This window comes from Cinclus cinclus, chromosome 22 (assembly GCF_963662255.1).
Source record: "Cinclus cinclus chromosome 22, bCinCin1.1, whole genome shotgun sequence".
Taxonomy (NCBI): domain Eukaryota; kingdom Metazoa; phylum Chordata; class Aves; order Passeriformes; family Cinclidae; genus Cinclus; species Cinclus cinclus.
Window position 1 is genome coordinate 2,414,813 of NC_085067.1, and position 23,671 is coordinate 2,438,483.

Here is a 23,671-nt window from a genome sequence, read left to right on the forward strand (position 1 = left end):
TCTGATTTCAGCAGGAAAATCTCTGCATGGAGATCAACACTGCTCTCAGGCATAAGATCCTAATTATTTGAAAGGCATTTGTTTTCATAGCTCTTTTTTTTTTTTTTTTTATGTGTCCAAGTCGATGGCATTTTAATGCCTTATTAAAAGGTAGTTTTACAGCAGCCCGTCTGTTCGCTCGCGGTGCCCATGGCTGTGCTTTGTGCTCCAGGATTTCACCTTCCAGAGAAATATTTTTCCAAATTCCCTGTAAAAGTGGTGGATATTTCCTAAAACAAATAGTGGGAGGATTTTTACCTGCTCTAATTTGTCATTGATAGGGGAGATAGGACGTGGATGTGGGTGTGTGCATGTCCCTCTGTTTGTGGTCTCTTTGCAAAAAGGGTTTGTGTTCATGAAAGGATATTCTTGCTAGCCCTGGCCCAATTTTATAGGGCTTTTTTAGTTACATAAACAAATGGAAATGTTTTCATTTCTAGGTTTTTTTTAATTCAGTTGAAATCACAGCAATACAAATTATGCCAATGCTCCCCTACCATGTTTCAGCCCATGTGGGGTCTCTAAATGCACAAGAAATTAAAAAATGAGGCAATTCAAACTTGGAATAAAATGGAATTGATGAGTAGTTCTTATATTATATTACTTTGAAGGCCATGTAAGGTAAACAAACATTCAAATGTGAAAGGGAAGATAAAAACACATTTATCAGCATTCAGAAAATCCCAGGGAAATATTTCTTTTAAACATATGGTGAAGCCTTTGCTTTGTTGCAGTGAAATGGCAGAACCCCCACAGAGCTCAGTGGGGCCAGAATTTGTACCCAGGTAGCTCCTTCCCATCCCTCACACAATAATACTGTGCTGAACACCAGTTTGGTTTGGGTTGGCATTAAATAATTAAAGTCCTTTACTTATCTGTTGTATTAGTCCTGATGAATACGTGGTATGGATCAGCAAAACTCTTTTAAGATAAAATAGAATCTAAATTGCCTGGTTTCAGTTCTGGAGGGTTCTGTAGCAGCAAGCAATAATGAACAGATGAGGGAAGCAGCCAGACCTACAAAAGAAATAGTATTTTTAAAGGACTGTACTTCGGGGGAAAAAAAAGGGTTTGCCTTTGTACATAAAGAGCTCTATTCATTAAAAGAAGTTTTTACAAATGTGGTTATTTCAAATAGTGGAAAAGTGTGAAATACACTTAAAATGAGTAAAATTTGTGGGTTTTCCTTTGGGTTAAATATGTGCCATACTAATAAAGCTCTCCTCACACCTCTTCCTACCTCAGAGACTTTGGCCTCATTCTGCAAGATGTTTTGAATTGAGGAGCTCAGCACTTCCCTGGAATGGACCATTAGCCCTGCAAGGCCCAGCTCTGTAAAGTTTGAAAGGGATCCTGAAGAAATGCTGTGAGCTGGGCACTGAGTGAGACACAGAGCAGGGTCCATGACACACATGGGTGAGCTCCAGGTGCCAGCACAGCTCCCAGATAAAGCAGAAATCAGAACAGAGACCAAATCACACAAATCAGAAACATCCAGCAAGCTCAAACCTTCTTCCAGGCAGCCCCCAGCAGGTCAAACTTTAAACCAAAAACTGCCTGGATTCTGTGTAGGTGCTCAGACCTTGTGTCACTGCAGAGTGCAAGCACCTCTCAAGTACAAATATAAATATATACACACACATATATGTGGGGTCAGTGATTCAGAGACCCCAATATCAGGCACATCTCACTCCTGACTCCATTTAATGATAATGTGCTGCTTTCTGCACAAGGCTCTCCCACATCCAGGGCTCTCCTTCCCATCCTGTTTTTAAAGCATACCTGGCACTTACACTGCATAAAAACCACATCAACAGTTCATACATGAAAAAATATCCCTGCCTCAGGTTTCATGAAAGGTGCCCCTGTGATGCAGGTCAGCATTCCTGGATAACCCAGAGGAACCCAGCAGGACCATGGATTTACATGGGAGCTCGTTCAACAAGGGTTTATAAACTGATGAAAATCTTTACAGGACTCATTTTCCAGTGTTTCACTCTTCCTTACTGTTGGGAAAAAAAAAGCTTCCAACAGCTTTCAATTGAAACAAAAGTGTTAAAATCTGATTATTTATAAGTATCTGATTTCCAAGCTTTTGTCCTTGCAGTTTTCTGCCACCAGTGGTGTGTAGAACATGAGAAATCAGTGTTTAACATAAATGTGGTTAAACCCATTTCCCCTCAGTTCTGTAACTCTGCTATCTGTTGCTGCACGTGTCAGTGACACACCTGAAATGTAACAGAGCACCTCCAGGGTGGTTTAGGTACAGAAAAATAGAACATTTTGGAAAGCATGGCTTCAATACAAAAATTTAAAAGCTTAATCTCTGCTGTAGCAAAATCCCCTCAAATTTTCACAGCACTTGGTTTAACGTAGCAAGAAATTGATCAGTTCACATGCACTGACCCAAGGAATCATAATGATATTTTATAAATGAATAGGGATAAAAACACATGTTCCAGCCACATGGTATTGTAACACCCCTCACTAAAGTACAGCTTTCCTTTGCTTCATCCAACAGTAGAGATGGAGAATTTAACAGCAGAATAATCTTGCTGAGCACTAACAAATGAATACATTTTAATTTACTGCTGTATATTTATGTCAGGAGAGACTAACAGAGGAGTAGTGTTTCCTCAACACAGCCGTGGTGTTTAACAAAGTCCACAGCAGGAATCCCAGACCAGGAGTTGATGTCTTCGCCCACTGCTCCAACTCCCTGTCCCACAGGGAAGATTTCCAGCAGGACAACTGGGCATCAAACTTTGTCAGGAGCTCCAAGGTGACCTTTTCCTGATGTTCTGGGATGGGACAATGTTGGGGTGAACCTCCAAAGTTGCTCTCTGGATGAAGCTGTGCCTGAGCCTGAATCTCAGTTCCTGCCTTCCACATCCTGCAGAGTCCCTGCAGCCTGCCAGGGTTTGGCCAACCCTCTCTAAAGGGAACCACAGTGAAACTTTCTCTGCATTTAACCACTGTCAGATGTTCTTCGAGCAGAATAGGATTTTTTCTCCTGAGAACAGAACATTTTGTTGTAATAAGCTGCCATCCCCTCCAGTGCTTTGATTCCCTCTGTCAGTGCTGCCCCTGGGCCAGGAGTGTCAGCATCTGTGTCCAGCCTGGAAGGTGTTTGGAACATGGGGAGGTGAAAATGGGAGCAGTTACAAGAGGTTTTGTTAAAAAACATCTTTGAAAATGTTAAATCACACTGTGCCAGCCACTGAAATGGTTTCCTTTTCATCAAAGTCACGCAGCGGTTTTACAATATTAACAAAGCCACAAAAAATCTGCCTGAAATAGTAGCAGTAATCCTTAAAAAATCCTTAAAATAACCTTCACCTGAGTGGCACTGGCTGAGCTGCCCAGGACAGTCCTGCCTCCTGTGTCCTTTTGTCTGTGAAACCTTTCCCTGGCTGGGAAATTAATCACAATTAATCACTTCTGCTTCCAACCATTCCCTTGCCTTTGGAGTCGATGTCAGCTGAGGACTTCCAGTGTGTTACAGAGCATTTGTAAATACATCAGTTCACACCTCAGTGTTGTACTTGGTACCAAGATACCATCTAGAGCTAATCTGATCCAGGCAGGCTGGAGCACAGCTCCTTCCCATCCTCAAAAGGCAGCAGGTGTTGGGCCAAAAGTCATCTTTTTAAACTTGCAGTAGGCCTTGTCCTGCTCTGGAAGCTGTTCCCTCCCCTTTTTCTTCTAACTTGGCTCTGCAGGATCCACTCCAGCCACCATTTGACTTTAATCAGAACTGTGAGTGAGGTCCAAAAATCGTTGGAAGTTCATTTATCCATCCCAGTTCACTCCCTTGATGCCCAGTAGCACTTTCTGACAGCGAGGTGCTGGGAATGGGTTGGTTTCCCTCAGAATCCATCTGTGGTACACCACTGAGTGCTGCCTGTGTATTTATTGGATTCAGAGAACTGATTTTTAACTGGAAAAAACTTCTGGGAATCTAAACAGTGCCCTGGAACTGGGATTGTGGCACAGCTGTGGTGACTTTAGCCCTGTTCACACAAGCACCAGCAGTGATGGCACCTCAAAATTCACTAGAGTCTTGGAGGCTCTGTGGATCCTGGAGGTATTTCCTGGACCTTTAGAACTTGTATTGACCTCCAAGCTGTTGCATTTTCAAAGCTTCAATTAATTGTGAAAGCTGGAGCAAAGCCAGAGTAAGTACATCCAGTAGAGCATCACAGCTGCAGGAAAATCACTTGAAATCTTGCTGCAGCTCTGCATTTAAAAGTATTCAGAATTTAAATTGTTTAGTGCAAGAGAAAAACCATCCTTTCCTTCAGATCCAGCAGCAAAAGTTTCTGCAAATGCTTGGCCCTTAAAATATGATTTCCACCACTTGACTTTGATACTGCCACAAGCAGCTGCTGTAGTAGTTGCCTGCACTGGGAAAATCTCCTTGCTCCAAATCAGTTATCTGCAAAGTCTATGCTTCATCTGAGCCACATAATTAAAGAAAAATTCCAGGGATTTCATTGGTAAGACAATACTTCCAGCTTGTATTACTCTATTACCAGCCATAATGATCTCCAAATCCTTCCATAGCCTATCCATCATTTTAGTTACATTTCTTGTTCAGAGGATGACTTTTCTAAATCAATTTCCCCACCTTTGGAAAGCCCTATGTCTGCCAGCAGTCACTCTCCCTGCTTGAGCCCAATTTATTCTTTTCCAGCCCACCTTGTCCAATAACTCCAGTCTGAGAAAAGGGACTTTATTCCATTTGTTTCCCAGATCCCAATATACATTCAGAAAGTAAACTGACCAAATCTAGAGAAAAGCTTTAAGCTTTATCCTCATTCCTCTGGAGCTCAGCACTTTCAGCTTCATGTCCTCACATTCCCTGAACTGATTGAAGAACATTCCCCAGACATTTCTGAGGCTCTGTCCTGGCCAGCCTCAGAACAGTTTTTATGGCCAATTTTTTTCATAAGTCTAATATTAAACTGAACTACTTCCTTTATTTTTTTCACAGCTGCCAATTTTCCTTGTTTTACAAAAGAAGATTATCACTTTTCCTAATTGTACAGTAAGGCCAGGGATCAGATTAGGACTGCCCCTTTTCATCATTCATTTTCCAAACAGGACTTGAGTTACAGGATTTGGCTGCCAGGAGCTCCAATTTCTGCCCACCTTTCCAGTCATTCATCAGGGCTGGGATTTGAAAGGACCAGTCATGCTCCCCCTGAAGCCCAGAGCTCAGATGGACAGGGTCTGTTAGTTTGTAAATTGATCTGAAATATCCCATCAGAATTATTGTTAAATTTTAAATTACAAGTTTGGTTTTCATCCTAATTTCTCATCTCACAGAGATCACTGGCTGACAATCATCTGTTGCACCGTGGGCTTCAAATGTGACCTCAGATTTTTTGATTTGGTTCCAAAATGAATATTTTAATTTATATCTTCATCTTTCCTTCTTTCTGCTGTTTTCTGGGAAGCTCTCTGGGTGATGGAAGTCAGACCTTGTCACTTCAGCCTTGGGGGTCTGGATCCAGCCTTCCCACCTGGCCTGGGAATTCTCTAAATGTCCCTAGAATTTTCTTTCTTATCACAGGTCTCAGTCCTTCCAAAAAGGGCTTCCAGATGTTGCAGATTCTTGTTGCAGTTACATCTGGCCACCTTTGATTTCTGAGTGAGTCCTGCAGAAAACAAGGGACTTGAGAAAAAAAAAAAAAAAGAGACCAAAAAAGAAGCAACAACTTCTCAGATACTGGTGTTTAAAAACACTGTCTGGATGTTCTGAATTAATATTGTGTTAGAAGAAGCCAAATGGCTGTGTGCCAGGGCTCAACCCAAGGTGTATTTTTATGGCAAAGCTATAAACCCACAAAATAAGTGGTTCATAATGGAAATTCTGACACACTTTTAATATTAAGAGCAGAAATGTACTGCTTGTGGCAAGTAAGCATTTGACAGCTGCAGTACTCACCTGTCAGCTGCAGTGCCTGAACAATCCATCCTGAAGGGAGGATTCCTCCTTTATCTCATCCTGCTCCAGCCACACGGTTTGGGGGCACATGGGTCCAGCCCTGCTCAGCCATTTGTCCTGGAGCTTTTCAAACCCCTTTTCTGGCTGATTACAGGGAAGAGCAACAACTGGGCTTCCCAGAGCTCTGCAGTGTGCTGGAGCTCAGCCTTGGCTCCAGCAGAGCAGCTTTCAGCAGCTGGAAGATGGGAGGTTTTGTGTCCCACTGCTCCTTCTGAATGGCACTTCCCACAGGGAGACAGAGTCTGTCAATCAAAACCAAAAATCATCCCTGGATATTTGTTGATATCAGAGCTATGGAGCAGTTCTGGAGAAAGGAGCAACCTTGAGCAATATTTAGGATAATCTATCAGTTTATATAGGCAGAAAGATCACTGATAGGCTGTGAAAGTGATAATAATAGAAAATATTGGCAGCAGTAAGAAAGGAGTAAAATGAATGTCATAAGGCTGAAATATCACAGAAATGAACACTATACCTAAGGCAGTTTAATTTGAGAAAAGACAAGGGACAGTTTTATTCTCACAGGAATGTTCTAAGTGGTCACCTACATTACAGTCTCCCATCAAGAAATCATTTACAACATACAAATATATAAAGGGAAAGCAGGAGGGAGAATTCAGTCTCTTCAACTGACAATTTTCAATACACTGGTGTGTGCTGGCTCTGGATCTGACCTGTCTGTATGGCACCTACTAAAGCTGAGATTTCCAAATATAATTTGGGGGGCTCTGGATGTTTTTGCCATCCCAAACATCTTGATTTGCAGGCACGTTCTTCAGGAAAACCCAGAAAGGAAGGAGTCAATGTTTGCTTGCCAGAATGGAAGCAGAGACCTGTGTACACACACTTATATACACAGCTTGAACTTATTTCATACTGCACACAGCAGTTGCAGAGAAAAGACTGTGAGGCAAAGTGAAGGAAACCTAAACAACTGACAAATAAACACAGGGTGATAGATTCAACTCCCCAAGCAGCATGAATGTCTTCTATGCTATAAATTAACTTCTGCCCCTCCTAATGCACAGATTAACCACAGCAGCAAAGAACAATGCAGAAGCCCTTTTAAATAAAACAAAGAGAAAATGAAAACCAAATCACACATTACTTAAAAATAATCTGTCTGGAGATGAATTAAAACATTCAGTGAGTCTGAAGCAGAATTCATACCTTTATTTCCAGCATTTTCAATTAACACCCCTAGGAAGTTTAACACAGTTAAATTAATGTTCTGGAGAGTGTACTGGATCCAAGAAAGCAGAGCCTGGGGCACACCAACTGCTTACAGTCTTTAGGAGACTCCAAGAGCTTAAAGACATCAGCAATTTTTACTTGCATCTTGAGGATATTACTCACAAATGTACACTGGCTTAGCTTGGTAGATTCTAAAGGCATTTATAGCATACCTAGAAATTAAATCAAAGCTAAAAAAAGCCATTTTTGTGTCAAATCACAAGCAGCTTGCTGGGCTCAGATGGGAAAGGCTCCATGGTTCTCCACAGAACTCCCTGGAAAAACCAAACGCTGCTGTGATGGTTGAAGGCAGGACTGAAACACCACTCCAGCACCAGAGCAAACCATGGGACACAGGGCAAGAATGGGATGGAGGTGGAGAGGCAGCACACAAAGGAATCTTAACAAAGATACCACGAGACACCTCAATAATTCAATTAGAGGATTTCACAGGGCAAATTCTGAAGAAAGTCAATGCTTGGACAAGTTTTTTCTTTGCAGGCTGGGCACAAAACGGGGTGAGCTAAACCCTGCTAAAGCCAGCCTGGCAGAGCAGGAACATCTCCCTGGGTCTGGGCTCTGGTGTTTGCCTTTGGAAATGCAGCTGGAATGTGGCCCTGGAGTGCCCCAGCTCCTCCTTGGATCAGGAGAGCACTGGAAGGCACCATAACCTCTCCTTTTCATTGCATTTTCCAGCCCATGTTGGTTTAAAATGTGGCACAAAGCCCTCTCACCTGATGGATCTCTAATGTGTGTGTATCTACACACCTTTAGGTTAATTATTCCAGTGGCTGTTTTATGATAAAAGGTGAATGAGAGTGTTTTTAATATTCTGGTGATGTAGGTTACATTAACACAAACTTCTGTCATCAACAGAAACAGAGGATCCTGCCCTCACCCTGTGTCTTCTGAGCAAGTGATGCCTTTTGTACTTTGGTTATTTCCTTTTGAGTGCTCCAAATGGGAAATTAACACTTATATTTAACCTATAAAATCAGCTCTGATGCTCTGGTGAGCTGAGAACAGCATCAATGTATCTAGGACAAGAGCTGGAGAGTTTAATTTGATTTTTCTGAGATCAGGCTTCGCTTTATGATTAGTTTTATATATTCCTTGGTGATTTCTTAGGTTAATTTTTAAATATAAATGAATATTAGTTAGTTTAATCTCCATTTGGATGCTATTGGAAAGGAGCCCTAGCGTGGGTGCAAGCCCAGCTGTGCCTTGCAAAGGAGGAAAAGGAAGGGGATTGACAGCAGCTCTTGTTGCTCCCCAGCCCAGCTCTGCAGATCTCCAACAGCCACAGTGCTTTCCTTGGACCAGCTCCTCTCCTTTTATTAGCTCCTAGCTGCTTTTCTGGGGAAGAAAATCAATGGAAACTGGAATTCTCAAAATATTTGTTTTGGTGTAAAACAAAGATAGCCCAAGAAAAGTACTTCAGGCAGAAATCTCATGACTGAAAAATTAGACTGGTAAGATTTTAAGACCAAGTTAAAAGTTATGGGTTTTCTTGGGTTTACTTTCTTTGGAAGCAACAGAAACCTACAAACTCATTTTTGGTACAACAATGCTCAGGACCCTTGAGGGTCTCAGCATCACCTTCTGGCATGATTTAAATCAGGAGAATTTTCATAAATAATTTTAATTATTAGATTGAAATACTTTAGATTTCAAGACAGATACACAACATCCTGTAAAAGGTTTAACAACTCAGACCCCTACAGTCCAAGCAGCAGAAGAGCTCCAATATTCCCTCTATGGCATGGGAGCAGGATATGGAAAGTTGGAAGGTCAATGGAAAAAACTCTGTGCCATAGGAACTCCATTTTGTTCCATTGTGAAATCACCAGGGGAAAATAAAGGATGCAGCCATGAGTACAAACACAACCCCGAGCAGGGGGTGCAGCAGGCAGGGAGCTGCTGGGAATTTGGGAATTCTGCTTTGTGCAAACCCCATTTACCTGGGCATTGCACAGGGGAAAGATCCAGAATGTGTCCCACAGAGTCTGGAGGGAGCTGAGAAACCCTAAAATCCCCGAGACAAAGCTGCATGTGTTCCTTAGCCCTGGGTGCACTCGGGGAGGTGGCTGTGCCCAGGGCTGGGCACGCTGGATCCTGACGTGGCTCTGCACGACCAGCCCTGGCCCCAAACCCCAGCCCAGCTTGGGGGATGAGGTCACCCTGCCAAAACCAGAAAATGAGGCTTTGTGGAGCCCTTTATTCCCTGTCTGCAGCTGAGGGAAGGAACCCCAACATTCCCACAGCAAGCACTTGGCTTGCCCAAAACACGGGAGGTCCTTTGCTCGGAGCAGAGGACAAGCCCAGGAATAATTGTGAAAATAAATACTTCAAAACTTGGCTCTCTTTCTTCACCTCCACAAGAAGGAACAGTTCAATCCATAACCTGAGTTTCAGACTAACTTTTATAAATGATTTCTCCTCTGCAAGAGTTAAAGCAGCATTTCTTTGATCTTTGTGTATGAAATACTTCAACTTTCAGGGTAATCACAGTCAATGTCCAGTCTCATTTTAAAGCATAATTTGTGGCTTCAGTATTTACAATGCTATTTTGATGAAACAGAAAAAATATAATTCATTCAATATTGTTTATGTCTGGTTTGAAGACCCAGATGTTACAAATTGAAGCTCAGATATTTGGATTTTTCGCATCTTTTGGAATTTTAAACTGTGTCTATATGGGACAAAATTTTTGCCTTCCCAAGGCTCCTTCCCTGACTATCTCCTGTTGATTTCAGGGTGATTTGGTTTTTTACCTGACAGTAAAAGCCAGAAATTGGCTAAAAGTAAATTCTGTATCATATTAAGGATTCCTTTGCTTTCCCAGTAACATTATCCTGTAAGCCTATACAGTATAAACCACACAGCAAAGGAATATTTATATATGAATTATTCCCATACAAAAAGGAACTGATTTTTTCTATCAGTGTAATGTTATTTTACCACATACATGGGGCTGTCTGAAAAGGTGAAACCTGGAGTACAGGGTGAGAGAAACCACTTGCAGCATGGATTAATGGAAAATAAAGAGCTGGAGGACGTTCATGGACTCTAACACAAAGCACAGCAACAATTTAAACAAGGATCAATACAAATAAAAATTTATATTGACAGAAATATACCCTAATATAACACATGCCATTTTATATTTAGTAATAATCAGAAAAAAAAAGAAAAAAAAAGGATTGGTTCAACTCCGTAAATAATGGGAGTACCTACAACATTTTCATGTTTTCCTGTCTTATTTGTGATTGTTTTTATAAGGTTGGATAAATTGTTCTACCTTTACTTCCCTTAGTTAGAAGAGCTCAGTTTGAAAGGCTAAGCTCTGAAATAAGGACTGGCCAAGGAGAGAGAAGTGTCTGCTTTGGGAATGGCTTCACTGCATCTCCTCCAAAATAAAACTGCTATGAGAAAATAGAGAATTCCATCAGGTACAAACCAGTGTTTTATTTGTGGCATCATCCATCTCATCCATTTTGAACAGCCAGAAATGCAGAAGGACATCTCCAGAGGCCAGAAAGGAGAACGGCTCGGAGATCACACGAGAATGAATTTTCCCAAGAGACACCAACAAAATTAGAAATAGGTGGCAAAGATAAAGCCAATTAAACACTTATAAAAACAGCCCTATGCACTACCTCTGCTCCTTGCCATCTGGAATTTGTTGTGAGGATGCTCACTGCTCCTCACAGGTTCAAGGCTCCCCACTTCACACCACGGAAGGGCTCTGGGAACGCGGGGCCGGACCGGCTGCATTTCCCAGGGATGCACTAATGTGTCAGACTTGTAAAATTGCTCTTAGTGCTGCAGCTCCATTTAGAGAAGGACGGAAACTCACTTTAAATACTTAAGGCTTTAATATCTAGTCCATTACTCTGCAGAAAGGTCTTGTAAAGAGTCAATTATGGGATACTTCTGATTTGATCCACATGCAAGGGAAATCCGCTCCTTTGCCTTTAAACCTCGGGACTAAGTGTCCTGTTTAAATAATTAGTGACACTTTTTCTTTGATCAAATTGATTCACATTGTTATTCTTTTATGTTAATTTAAAGCTTAATCCATGTAAAATCCAAGACAGATCTTAATCCATCATTTAGAGGGCTTTTACAAAAAGGCACCGTCGTGAGATTGTCCAGAAAACACGACAGGTTAAAGACAGTAGTGAACCAAATTGAAGTAAAATGGTAAAATGCCCTTTTTTCTTCTTCTTCATCTTTTTTTTTTTTTTTATTTCCTTCTAAAAACCTGTGAATGACCAACCCAGTTAATAGCAGTAGCAGGGTAAGAGTTTGGAAATAATTGTGAGTGGAGACACAAAGCTGGCAGCTGCTCTAGCACAAACCCCATTCTCCAGCATGTTTAATAATGAAGCCAAAATCTGGGCGTCTCCTGCTATTAAAAATGTGTTAATAATGGAAAATATTTTAAAATAAACTGCAGTTACTTTTACTTATATTCTTGTTTTCTCCTCAAAGCTTAGTTGCCCAGGTTACAGGGAAGTTACCAGCAACAAAGTTGGAATGGTTTTCAGACAGAGCTTGTTAAGGTGCTCAGGCAGTAGAGTACAGAGCAGAAAAAAAACACTTTCAATATTTATAATTTCCATATTTTGGTAAGATTTCTATAAATCTACAAATGAGAGGCTGATAATACAGTTACCTCTATAAGTGCATAAATATTTAAGTTTTGCCCAAGCCCATAAATTCAAGAGGCCTTATGAACTCTTTACTTGCTGTAAACATTCAAATAATCAAAATTAGGACCTCAAAGCTGAGGTAAAAATTCATTACAATTGTACTGGAAAGTGACCTGATAATTTCTGGATATCAGCTATATTCAAACCATAACATTTCAGATGTTTTTGTGTTTTCTGATAATAATTAAAGAGTTGTGCTCCCAGACAGCAGCACTGCTGCTAAATGACAGATGAGGCACAAGAAATACTTGGCTAAAATACTGCTGGATGTGTCTTCAAAAGACTCCACAGAGGATGAAACATTACTGCAACACTGCAGCGGAAATAAAAACAGAAAATATTTAATAATAATAATAATAATAATAATAATAATATCAAGGCAAACAAGATGCCTGTTTTGTTTATCTCCATGACAAAATCATTGAGCAAAATTATTTTCTAGAGTGACTAAACGAAGTAATTGCTGCTAAATTCCCACTTGGGGATGAACAGCTGGGTCTGGAGGACCTCTGCTGTCCAGGGACTGTACAGCCACACACAGCTCCCAACATCAGCCCTGCTCAGCAGCCATGGGGAACAGCCTTGCCTTGTCTTCAGCAATTCCTCTGGCTGTACAATCCCTGTGAAATTCTCAAAACTAGTTCATTTAGCTTAATAAACTCAGTATTTCTGTAAAAGAGTGGCTCAGCCATCTATGATTATAAAGTTAGAGACTCTGTGAGAATTTCCATAGGAATATTTCAATTCACCTGCTTAAACGTGTACAGTGGTGGTGAAATTTGGGGATTTGTGGATATTTTCCTTGTCCAATTTCAAATAGAGTGGAGTGAAAAGAAATGTACAGGTGACACTGGGGACACCAAAGCATTGAAGATCCAGCAGATCCAGCGTGGTCATACCAGACACAGCAGCTGCAGCCTGGAGAATCCAGCTGGAGAGAAAACCTTCTCAGGGTTCCTTCTGCACAGGAACAATCTCCATCCTCTGGGAGAAATCAAAATACACAAGAGCTGGAGACAATGGGATGAACCCCAGAGCAACTCAAATGGCACAAATCCATTGGGATCCATCCCCCACTGATTGAATGTCAAAGACACAAGTCCCTCTTACGTACAAGACAAATGCAAAAGTTATGGCTACAAATGTCAGTAAGAAAAAGTATGCCTTGCTATTAAAGCAACGAGGCCTTTTAGGGAGCATGAGAAAGGTAAGGATTTTATTCTGCTCTTTAAGCTTTGGAGAGATTTCCCTGTCTGTAACACATTGAACCCTGGGCACACAGAGTTCATACACAATCAACAGACTCATAAAAGCAGCTGGGGTATAGTCTAATCTTGGCTAAGATACTAATTTTCCTTTATTAAGGAATAGATTTGATTTTTCAGGAAAAGCTGGCCAGCAGAACGCTGCCCCAGCACTGCTGAATGCCACGTGAAGGGAGGCTGCCCAAGGCACTGCTCTGTCCCCTCCCTTGGTGTCCTACCCTTGACAAGTATTCTCCTTTTAGAGGTATTAAATCTTGGCAACATCCACTGCAGTTCCCACTTAAGCTGAAGTAAGTACATGTACAGAAGGGCTCTGTCAACATATCTGGAAAGATGTTTGGATTAACTAACAAAACCTATTTCAAATCTCAGATAATAAAATGTCCTCCTAAATCCTAATTGCAACTTTCATCTTGTGTCTTAGGCCCTGGCAGCAGCTGATGTGCCGATAGAGATCAAGTGTTTAGTTTGATAAATGCGGCTTACGAGGGTCTTGGTATTGCTGACTGACAGAGTAGCTGAATAGGATCCAGCCCTCTAAAGGTGATTATCTGCCTAAAGAAGGAAGAAGATGAGCACAGGACAACCTTGTTTGTCATTTTGTGCACTTAATCAGACAAAGCTCATAATGCTAAGAGCTTCTCCATACTATCAAAAATAAAACACAAGCAGCTTTCAAATAAATTACACCACCATTTTCCAGAGGGGGAAGTCCATAAGCATGCATTGGAGAATTATCTTTTAGTTGTTGTTTTCTAGCAGAACTTGTAACTTGGAACATTAAGTCATATTCTCGGAGACTTTTCTTTACACTGCTGAGGTTGGAGTGGGTTACAGCCAAACCTCACTATACAGGACACAAAAGCAGAGTTTTTGTTTTAAACAAGATATCCAGGTTGAGTCACAAGTTAGATAACAAGACTTGTCCTTTAGGTTAAATTGCTATCTAAAAGAATCAGAAAGTTCTTTCCAGGAAAATACCCACCCACTAATAACCCTTTTCTGTACTGAGAAAACACCAGGGGTATGTGGGCATTGCTTTGGCTTTGAGTCTGCACGAAAAATCATCATAATAAGTGCAAGAATAAAGCAATTCTAGTGTAATCTGCCAGAGTGGGGTATTTCTCACTTAAGGATTTAATTTACACAGCCTTGTGTTCAAAGGAGGTCAGTGAGCAGTGTTCTGTTATCCCCCCCTTTCAGTTTGTTTTATATGACAAAGAAAAGAAAAGAACAATTCATTTTCACAAAGCTCTCTTGACTTTCAAAAGGGAAAATCTGAGAAGGAAAAAAAGAAAATTTACTCCTGGATGTGCTTTAAGGTTAATATAAAATGCACAACTCTGTCACCAATTTCTCTGTGGTAAAATATCTGTGATATTTACTTCACATTTCTTTAACAAATAAATTAAATTAAATTTATTTAAATACTACTATAAATACAAATGGGATCTTAAAAACAGACGTATTCAAAGTACATACAAATAAACAGCATTTTCAGTGGGGAGTTCTTCACCATTTAAAGGACAAAACCTCCAAACTGAAGAAGCAATAAAGGTACCTAAGGAAAACAGCTTTAACACTAGTGTTTGAAAAAAAATAGGAATCAAAATCTCAATTGAATTGCATTCAATCCAGAAAAAAAATATACATTTAGCATTGCTAGTAACTTGTTACTGGCAGCTGACAGAAACTAATGTTATTCTAAATTTCATCACAATGTAACAGCCATTTAATTCTTACTTTCATATTGAAATACAAAGTCTGCAGTTGTATACAGCAAAGATCTTTAATTAAAAATATACTTCACACAGCAAATATTTAAGCAGCCTAAATTCTGAAGTGCAGGGCATTTTCTATTTTCTATAAAGGATGTGAGCAGGCTCAGTGACAGGAGCACCCACACAGTGCTGACACCAAAAATTTCACTTTTTGGTCATTAACTGATATCACAACAAACATATTTCAGTTCCCAATCACAACTACTTTTCCAACTAATTATTTCTAGTATCACTTATTCCTAATAATTTCATAGCTGAAAGGTTTTGATTCTCCACTCTGTCACTCCAAACAATTTCCAAGTGTCCTGCAATCTCACCTAATTGTCCATGTAAATCATTAGAAGGATAAAGTTGTTACACTTGTAATGGTATTTGTCCTACTTTGAACGTTACCAAACTGTTTTCTCTAATCCTTTAGGAAACACCATAATGAGGCTCATCTAATGCCTTCCACTAGTTAGGAAGGCAAACTCCAAGATTTAACTCCTCAGTCTGTCTCTAAATCTTCTAAGTGAAAGATGATTTACAGTTAAGCTATGAAAAATGTGACCACTCTCAAGTCTGGAAAGTCTCAATCTGATTGCAGGGAACTTCAATCCCAAGAAGAGGCTGAGTCTCCCTCACTGCCTGACTCAGGCAATCAGCAGCTGGTGTGAAACATTCATTAACTTATAAAAGCTTTATAGACTTGTCTGAGCTTCTATTAGGGAAAAAATGGTCAGGTTTTGCACTGAAAACACTGATCTGAAAGGTGAAGTTTGTAGCCTCTGTGGTGGAGATCTAAACAAAATGTTTCTCTGTCCTACTCTCAAAAATGTTATAAAATCAAATAAACCAGAAATCGTTACTGTGAGAAAAACCAGTCATCTCAATACATTAGGACAAACATTTACAGAAATTCAAAGATAAACTGGGGTGGTTCTTATTATGGTGAAGCCAAATCCCCATCCTTTGGGAAGTGAATCCAAAGGGGCTGGAGAACAAAAGGATAGGACTGACCTTAGAAAAGCCATACAACATTTATAAAGACAAGACTACATTTTGTTTAGGATTTAAAGCAAAGATTTAATAACTAATTTCACAGTGAGCAAACCAGGAGGTGAGAAGGGGAATGGGACTAATGCAATTCAATTAAAATAGAAATTAATTTGTAGCAAGCTTTTGCAGGATAGTGTTTGTCTTTTGTCTTGTCAGAGACCCTCCATCACACCCACTCCAAGCTCCATCCCCTCTGAGCTCAGGCTCTACTCAGCATTCCCAAATAGGCTGGAATTTACAATACAGCTCTGCCAGTTAAAACAGCACCAACTGATCCAAATTAATAAAACTCAACTCTCCAATAAACCAGTAGAAGCTGTTTTGTTAAAGTAAATTTTTCATTTCATAATTAACCCCTGTGCAGAGCAAAAAGACAAAACTGAACATGGAGCCAGCTCAAAGGACCAGAACTGAAGAGCTGAATTTAATACATCAAGGCTAATATTGAGCAAAATATGTATTTAAAGAAATGGATTTTAAAGATCTGATAAATATATAAAAGCTTTGAAGTAAAACAGCCTAGGGAATATGCAAATTATATCTCTGAAAGCAAATGTGGGGTTGATCCTAAAAACTACTCCTAATTAGAGTCAAAGAGGACTATTTCCTTGCAAAAATATTCTTCTGTCTTAAAGTTCTGTATGCTGAGCAGGAATTTTATTACCAGTTTGATGGCCCAACAATAATCACCTCGGTGTACAGCAACTCTGCTCAGGCTGACACCACTGTGCAGAACTGAAACCTCTGCTCCCCTCATCCAGAATAAGGAAATGGCTGGGGAAAAAAAAAAATCAGAGTCTCAGAAAGGAGATTTTAAAATGGTTTAGAATAGAGGTGAATGCACATCCAACGTATTTATTTGTAAAACTCTCTGGAATAGCCACAAGTTCCTCATGTGGAAATGAAAATAAAAGCAAAGATGAAAGAGTACAAGGTTAGTGCCCATGTTGCCTTCCTCCTAAGAACAAATTCCAGCAGAAATCTGGGAAAGGAACTGTTCCATGGGCTGTTCAAAGGGCCAAGCATTGTGCAGAGCTGAGGATTTTTCAGTCTGAGCAGCAGTGCAAGCACACCTGCTGAAACATTCTTCAGTTCATGTTTACCTGGGGAATGAGAGTTTGGGGTTGCAGTTTCTTGCTACGACAACTCTGCAGAGGTGATTTGAAAAGGTTTATTCAGCATTTGACTGTGGAGCTGCTCTGGGCTTTTGTCTGATCCAAAGGAGTTCTTTGCAACTTGCTATTCAGAGAAGCTGTGAGAAGATTAATTTAACTAAAAGATCAAATGAAAGCATCTCCTGTGGCACTGGGTGTGCCCCAGAACTGGCAGCTCTTCACTATTGCGTCATTGCTACAGCACATTGATGGAATCAATTCTGGAGGAAAGCAGCCCCAGAAAAGCCCCTGCAGTGCTCAGGGTGCTCTAAAGTCCTGCTTTTATTTCCCAGAAAAGCCCCTGCAGTGCTCAGGGTGCTCTAAAGTCCTGCTTTTATTTCCCAGAAAAGCCCCTGCAGTGCTCAGGGTGCTCTAAAGTCCTGCTTTTATTTCTCTGAATGCCACTGACAGTCCTAGCCCAGGCTGATGTGTGACTCAGGCAGGGCAAAACGAACACCTCAAACAGCCCAGGGAAGCTGTGAATTGCTTATTTGTTCTGAAGAATAAATTCAAAGTGTGCTTTGAACTTCCCAGTGCTGTGAATGGTGACCAGGAAGAACATGAGAAAGGGGAGAGAGAGCAAACAAATCCTATTTTCTGACTTCCAGCTCCATTGTCTTCAGTGGTGCTTTCCAAACCTTTGCACTGGCAGTAACTCCAGATTTAAGAAGATCTTCTATGCCATGAAAAGGTTTGAGCTCATCACAGCATTGTCAGTCCACCCACAGCACACATCAATAAGTAATGCACTTTTTAAATAACTATTTCTGTAATATTTCAGATTTTTAAGGGGAAAAGGAATTCTGATAAAAGACAGACACAGTATTATTGCTCTCAGTAAGAACTCCAATGAAAAAAAAGGTAAAACTACTGTCAAATAATAAATGCAGAAGCTATGTTTGTCACAGATTGATTTTTTTTTTCATCTCCTATCTCTGATAACACATTATTTGATAATACAATCAATTACTCCCACAATCTTCAGAGAGAGGAAGGTAAACAACATAAAATATTCACTTACAAGCAGCTTATATTTTGTATTTTGGTGCCACTTAGAAACATTTTACTATTGTACAAAATTTTACAGGATTCTGTCCAAACATAGCTGGCAAATCACTTGCTTTTATTTAAAGCCACAGTGCTAATCTTATTAATGCTTAATATTCCCTGTTCTGGCTTTATACATAGAATAATAGCGATTTAGAATTAAGTCAATAACTATATTTCTGCAGGCAACAGAGTGAAAATCTCAGAATGGCAGAGCAGAATAGTCTGTAAAACCGAAGAGAAAAATCATTCCTATTTAAAAATAAATTTTAAAATATACATTTACAGTTTGAAAAGGAAAAAAAATTCTTTTTTTTCCCAACAGCACAATCAGCTTTTATGTTATTAATTGGTGAGAAGTTCATTTGGATTGTGGGGCTGGGTGGAAATAACACCAGTGTTCTGCTGCCACCTGCAGCTGAACCAAGAGGCCTCTTTCCCTCAGCAGCAATCCAAGTGTGGCTGAAGTTAATATATATTATTTTCAACAATTAATATTATATATCCAGGGTTATTATCCCCAAATCTGGAAAATTTTATTATCTTGTATGAGTGAAGAGAAAACTGGTGAGAAATGCAAAAGGCTGATACACCCACTTGAGCAATTCAGGAGAATAAATGTGTTAAAGCATGGAAGAGTATCAATATATATCTATTAAGCATGGTATATTCAATATTTGCAGAAAGAATTTCAAACTGGTCTTTATTTTTTTTTTTCACACGCTGTAATGCCTCCTTTTGGTCTTTCCATATGGAAATCAGGACCAAATAAAAGAAAATATAAGAATGTATTGCTCTTCTATGTGGGTCTGACAAAAAAGGCAACACAAAAATCAAATTCTGCTTCCTCAGAGCAAGCTATTAACAATAAAAGGGTAAAGAAGTAAACCCCAAGCAAACATGCTGTGTTTTAAAGCTGTAAATGTTCAAAAATCAATGTATTCACTACTTGTTATTCTTATCATTTCCACAAGCTTTGGATCTGTTTAACCTTTCATTAATAAGACACTCCAAATACTCCTGGAGCCATCACAAACATACTTGTCACAACTCCTTGTGCTTTCCTTGTCACCACAATCTATATAAATAGTTTCCTGAGATTACAGGTCATTCCTCCAGCAGTGAGGCAGCAGCAAAGATCTGTTACAGCCTCCAACCACATCCTGATCCCTTTCTCTGGGTGTGTGATTTCTAAATATTTATTAACATCCAGAAGTCACCCAGCCCTGGATCTGAAGTGACAACTAAGACTTTATACAGCCACAGAAATTAAATTAACAACCTCCCACCCATCTTTCAGCATTGTGTAAAATGCTCCTAATTTCTCAGTGATTTTTAAAATAAACAAAGCTATTGCCAAGAAAGACTCTTAAAGCTGGAGATTAAACCAGAAACTTTCTGTAACAGATCTCCAGCTTTGAATGGTCAGTTCTGAATGGCTTAAAATCTTATGGAATTTTTATAGAATGGAAGTCACTTACATACACATATCCATGTCTTAATGCATTCGTGTATCTACAAGTGTTTGTGTGCACCCACATTCATCTATTTTAAAATAAAAGATATAAAGATATTCCCTAAAGCAATTGCTGTGTGTATATCTGTGTGTGTGTGCGCACCCATATTAATCTATTTTTAAAATAAAATATATAAAGGCATTGCCTAAAGCAACGCAGATCCAAGGAATGAACAGCCAAAGAAAAATGAAACAGGTCATTCCCTCTGGATCTCTGCTCTCATTCCCTCCTGGATCTCTGCTCTCATTCCCTCTGGATCTCTGCTCTCATTCCATCCTGGATCTCTGCTCTCATTCCCTCTGGATCTCTGCTCTCATTCCCTCCTGGATCTCTGCTCTCATTCCCTCTGGATCTCTGCTCTCATTCCATCCTGGATCTCTGCTCTCATTCCCTCTGGATCTCTGCTCTCATTCCATCCTGGATCTCTGCTCTCATTCCCTCCTGGATCTCTGCTCTCATTCCATCCTGGATCTCTGCTCTCATTCCCTCTGGATCTCTGCTCTCATTCCATCCTGGATCTCTGCTCTCATTCCCTCCTGGATCTCTGCTCTCATTCCCTCCTGGATCTCTGCTCTCATTCCATCCTGGATCTCTGCTCTCATTCCCTCCTGGATCTCTGCTCTCATTCCCTCTGGATCTCTGCTCTCATTCCCTCTGGATCTCTGCTCTCATTCCCTCCTGGATCTCTGCTCTCATTCCCTCTGGATCTCTGCTCTCATTCCCTCTGGATCTCTGCTCTCATTCCCTCCTGGATCTCTGCTCTCATTCCCTCCTGGATCTCTGCTCTCATTCCCTCTGGATCTCTGCTCTCATTCCCTCCTGGATCTCTGCTCTCATTCCCATGTCAGCCATGGGAAGCCCCCTGGCCCGTGTTCACAGTGATCAAAGTCAGCTGGTATCAGTATCTCAGCACAGCTCTGGCACCAGTGAGACCAGATCCATGTTCTATATTCCCAAATGTAGGAATCACAACGGATCCTGGGGAGCTGTGATGGGTTTGACAACACAATGCTCTAACAACAAAACCATCAGGCAACATTTACTTATTAAATTCCAGGAGGATGCCATGGCTGGTCCTGGCATTCTTTCCCATAGCTGTTCCTATTGATTCTGCAGCTTTCCATTTGATGAAATAATACATCTCCTCTCAATGTGTGAAACTCATCACTTCTGGTAATGTCATCAGCCATGAATTATTGCCGTGCTACATTGAGACTTCTTTCAGAGTTTCTTTTGGCACTTCATGTGCTCACTTCCACTTTCTGTCTGAAGCATTGCAAGATCATTAGCCAAATCAGGAATGCAATTGGAGAACATACAGGCTGACAGAAGGATCTGAACCTTAGATTCCAGAGAGAAAAATAACTTATCAGGCAGATACCCTTATTGCTTGAAATGTCTGGCACAGTGTTCCCTGGGAAACCACTCTGGCTGAACGCCACAGCACTCACATGAACTCACGCTGGGTTTACTGCAAATTCCTGATAGCAAAAAAATGCAAACGTCTGGTAACGATCATAGCTGGGCATTATACCACCCTGTAATGCAATTCTGTGCACCCAAAGAGGATAAAACTGTCCTGACCCTTCTTGGCCATGGCTGAGCAGGAATTTACCCAGGTACCCTGCAAGAGCAATAAAGTTTTCAATAAAGTTTTCCCCTCCACACGTGAGGTTCATGTTCTGAGTTGTGCCCACACTCTGGCAGAGTGGACCTGAGTGTTCTTATCCTGGTACACACAAAAAAAAGAGCCCAGGGATGCACAGTGACTGTGCAACTCCTCCTTTCTCTTGGTCATTTCTCTGTACTTCCTCACATGGAGCCTTTCTAATGAGTGACCTGCTGAACAGGTCACAAAAGAGCTGCCAGTGCCAGTTTTTCCAGATCAGGTGAATACCTGGAGAGTTTGATGTGACTCTCAACCCCAGCTGAGAAGTGCAAAGCACACTCACATCACTCCCTGGGCCCTTCATCAGGAGGTGCAGAGCTCTCAGGTTGCCCAAGCCCCACTGGGGATGGATCTAAATGAATTATTCAGCAGAACATTGCCAAGCTGAATGGTTTTTTGATGAAAAAACAGGGAAAGAACGTTGGAACTCAAGGAAACATCAAAAAGAAATAAGAAAAAGAGCAAGGAAAAAGGATCCTGAGCTCTCTCTGCTCTAACTACCATGCCTGGAGCAGCTACTGGCACTTCCTGGATGGTCACTTCATGAACTAATTGGTTCATCATTTTTAAGCTGAAATGCTCTGTGCCTGGACAAGTTTTGCTTTTGTACTTTTCTAATTCCTTCATCCTTTTAGTGGCTCTAATGCAATTCAGTGCTGACTCAGTTCATGCAGGAGAGATGCACAGTTTTAGTTTGGATAGGAATTAAGAGGCTCTCCAGTAGCAGCAAGTTTTTCCTTCCTGCACAAAACGCTTTTTCCCTTTAGCACGCCATCCCTCCATTGTGCCCCTAATCAAATAAACTGATGAAAGTAAACATCTGTAATTCAGGAGGCGTTTGATCACTGCATTTGAAGCCAGGGGTTCTTTTACAAGTGAGCTGCCCTCTCCCAGGGTGGGACACGTGATTACCCAAGTCCTGTTGTTACAACAGACATGCTTAAACCACCTATTGTGTGTTCTCTCCATAATTCTATTTGTGGTTTTGTTCTGTCCTGGCTCCTGCTCTGTGAGCTCCTGCCTCCCCTAATCCTCTTTAAATGAATGAGACACAGTTCTGAGGCCCAGAGATCTTGTTATCAACAATTACCAATTTCTGCCTTTTTGCAACACTTAAGGAATCAAAGGTACAAAGAGGATATTAAAGATCTTTCAAATACATGAATCAATAAGCCATATTGGATTAAAAGAATTTATCAGCAACCCTTTCATAAATCTGGAAGCATTAAAACTAAGAAATATTACAGTGACCCCAGGTTAAGTACAATAAGGAACAGAGCTGATGAAACATGGCTAATGATTGTGTTGGAAATACACACACACAGGGGGCTGGAAAGGCACTGAAGGTTGGCCCCCACCCTCTTAATCATGCCCCACACCATTATTTTCATTGTGCTGGTACATCATGAATGTTCCCAGTCCACAGAACAAAAGAAAGCAAAAAGCCCATTTTTCCTAAGAGAAAGACTCAAGAATTTGGAGGGAGCTGCAGCCCTGCAAAGGCTGGTTCTGAAGCATTTTGGCCACTTAAAAAAGAATATTTCCTTGCTACCAGCCCACGCCAGCTCCATCTGTGTTATTTATGAGCTTTGAATCATCAGAGAACTCCACCATTGTTTAAACAAGTACCTGGAAAGGAAAAGCTAAGCCCCCTCCCCATCGTGGTTAGACCTGCAAGAAGGAGGAAAGGAATTTTATTAAAACTAAAGTAACCCTGTGGCACTTTCATAATTTTGATAACCCAGTACGTTTTCTTTTGGTAGTTCTGTAGCTAAACACAGGTTAAATAACAGGAGTGTTTTATAATGCACAGTGTGAACAAAATCAAAGTTGGGGAAAAAAAAAACCTCTCTTCAAAGGTCAAATGTTTTTAATGTTTGATGGAAATTTGAAAAAGATCAGAATAATAAAAATTACAATGAATTTGGGACACTACACAAACTATAAAAAATTCCCTTCCATTATAAAGAGAGTATTGTTTTTGTGTCACTTATTTGATGTCCAGAAAGTCTCATACCTTACTAATGCTACCACCTACACCTCTACTGATTTAATTTATTTAAACAAACCACTGCAGGATTACTGAAATATATATTTGTTCCATTTCAATGAACATCTAAGCACCGTGTCCCTACAATAATCATATTCATTCCAGAGATAAATATTTTATAGCAAGACTTTACTATAAAGTTAGTAT

The 23,671-nt window shown here is 40.4% G+C and overlaps 1 protein-coding gene across 1 annotated transcript in view; it reads right to left on the reverse strand.

Annotated features, from left to right (window-relative positions):
• Positions 1-963: 963 nt before the first annotated feature.
• The window catches only part of BRIP1 (BRCA1 interacting helicase 1), a 91,997-nt gene continuing 69,289 nt past the window's right edge, over positions 964-23,671 (reverse strand). Inside the window, exon 25 of the mRNA XM_062506950.1 lies at positions 964-1,056. Within this exon, the coding sequence (XP_062362934.1) occupies positions 964-1,056 (93 nt within the window). The remainder of the gene's footprint in view (positions 1,057-23,671) is intronic.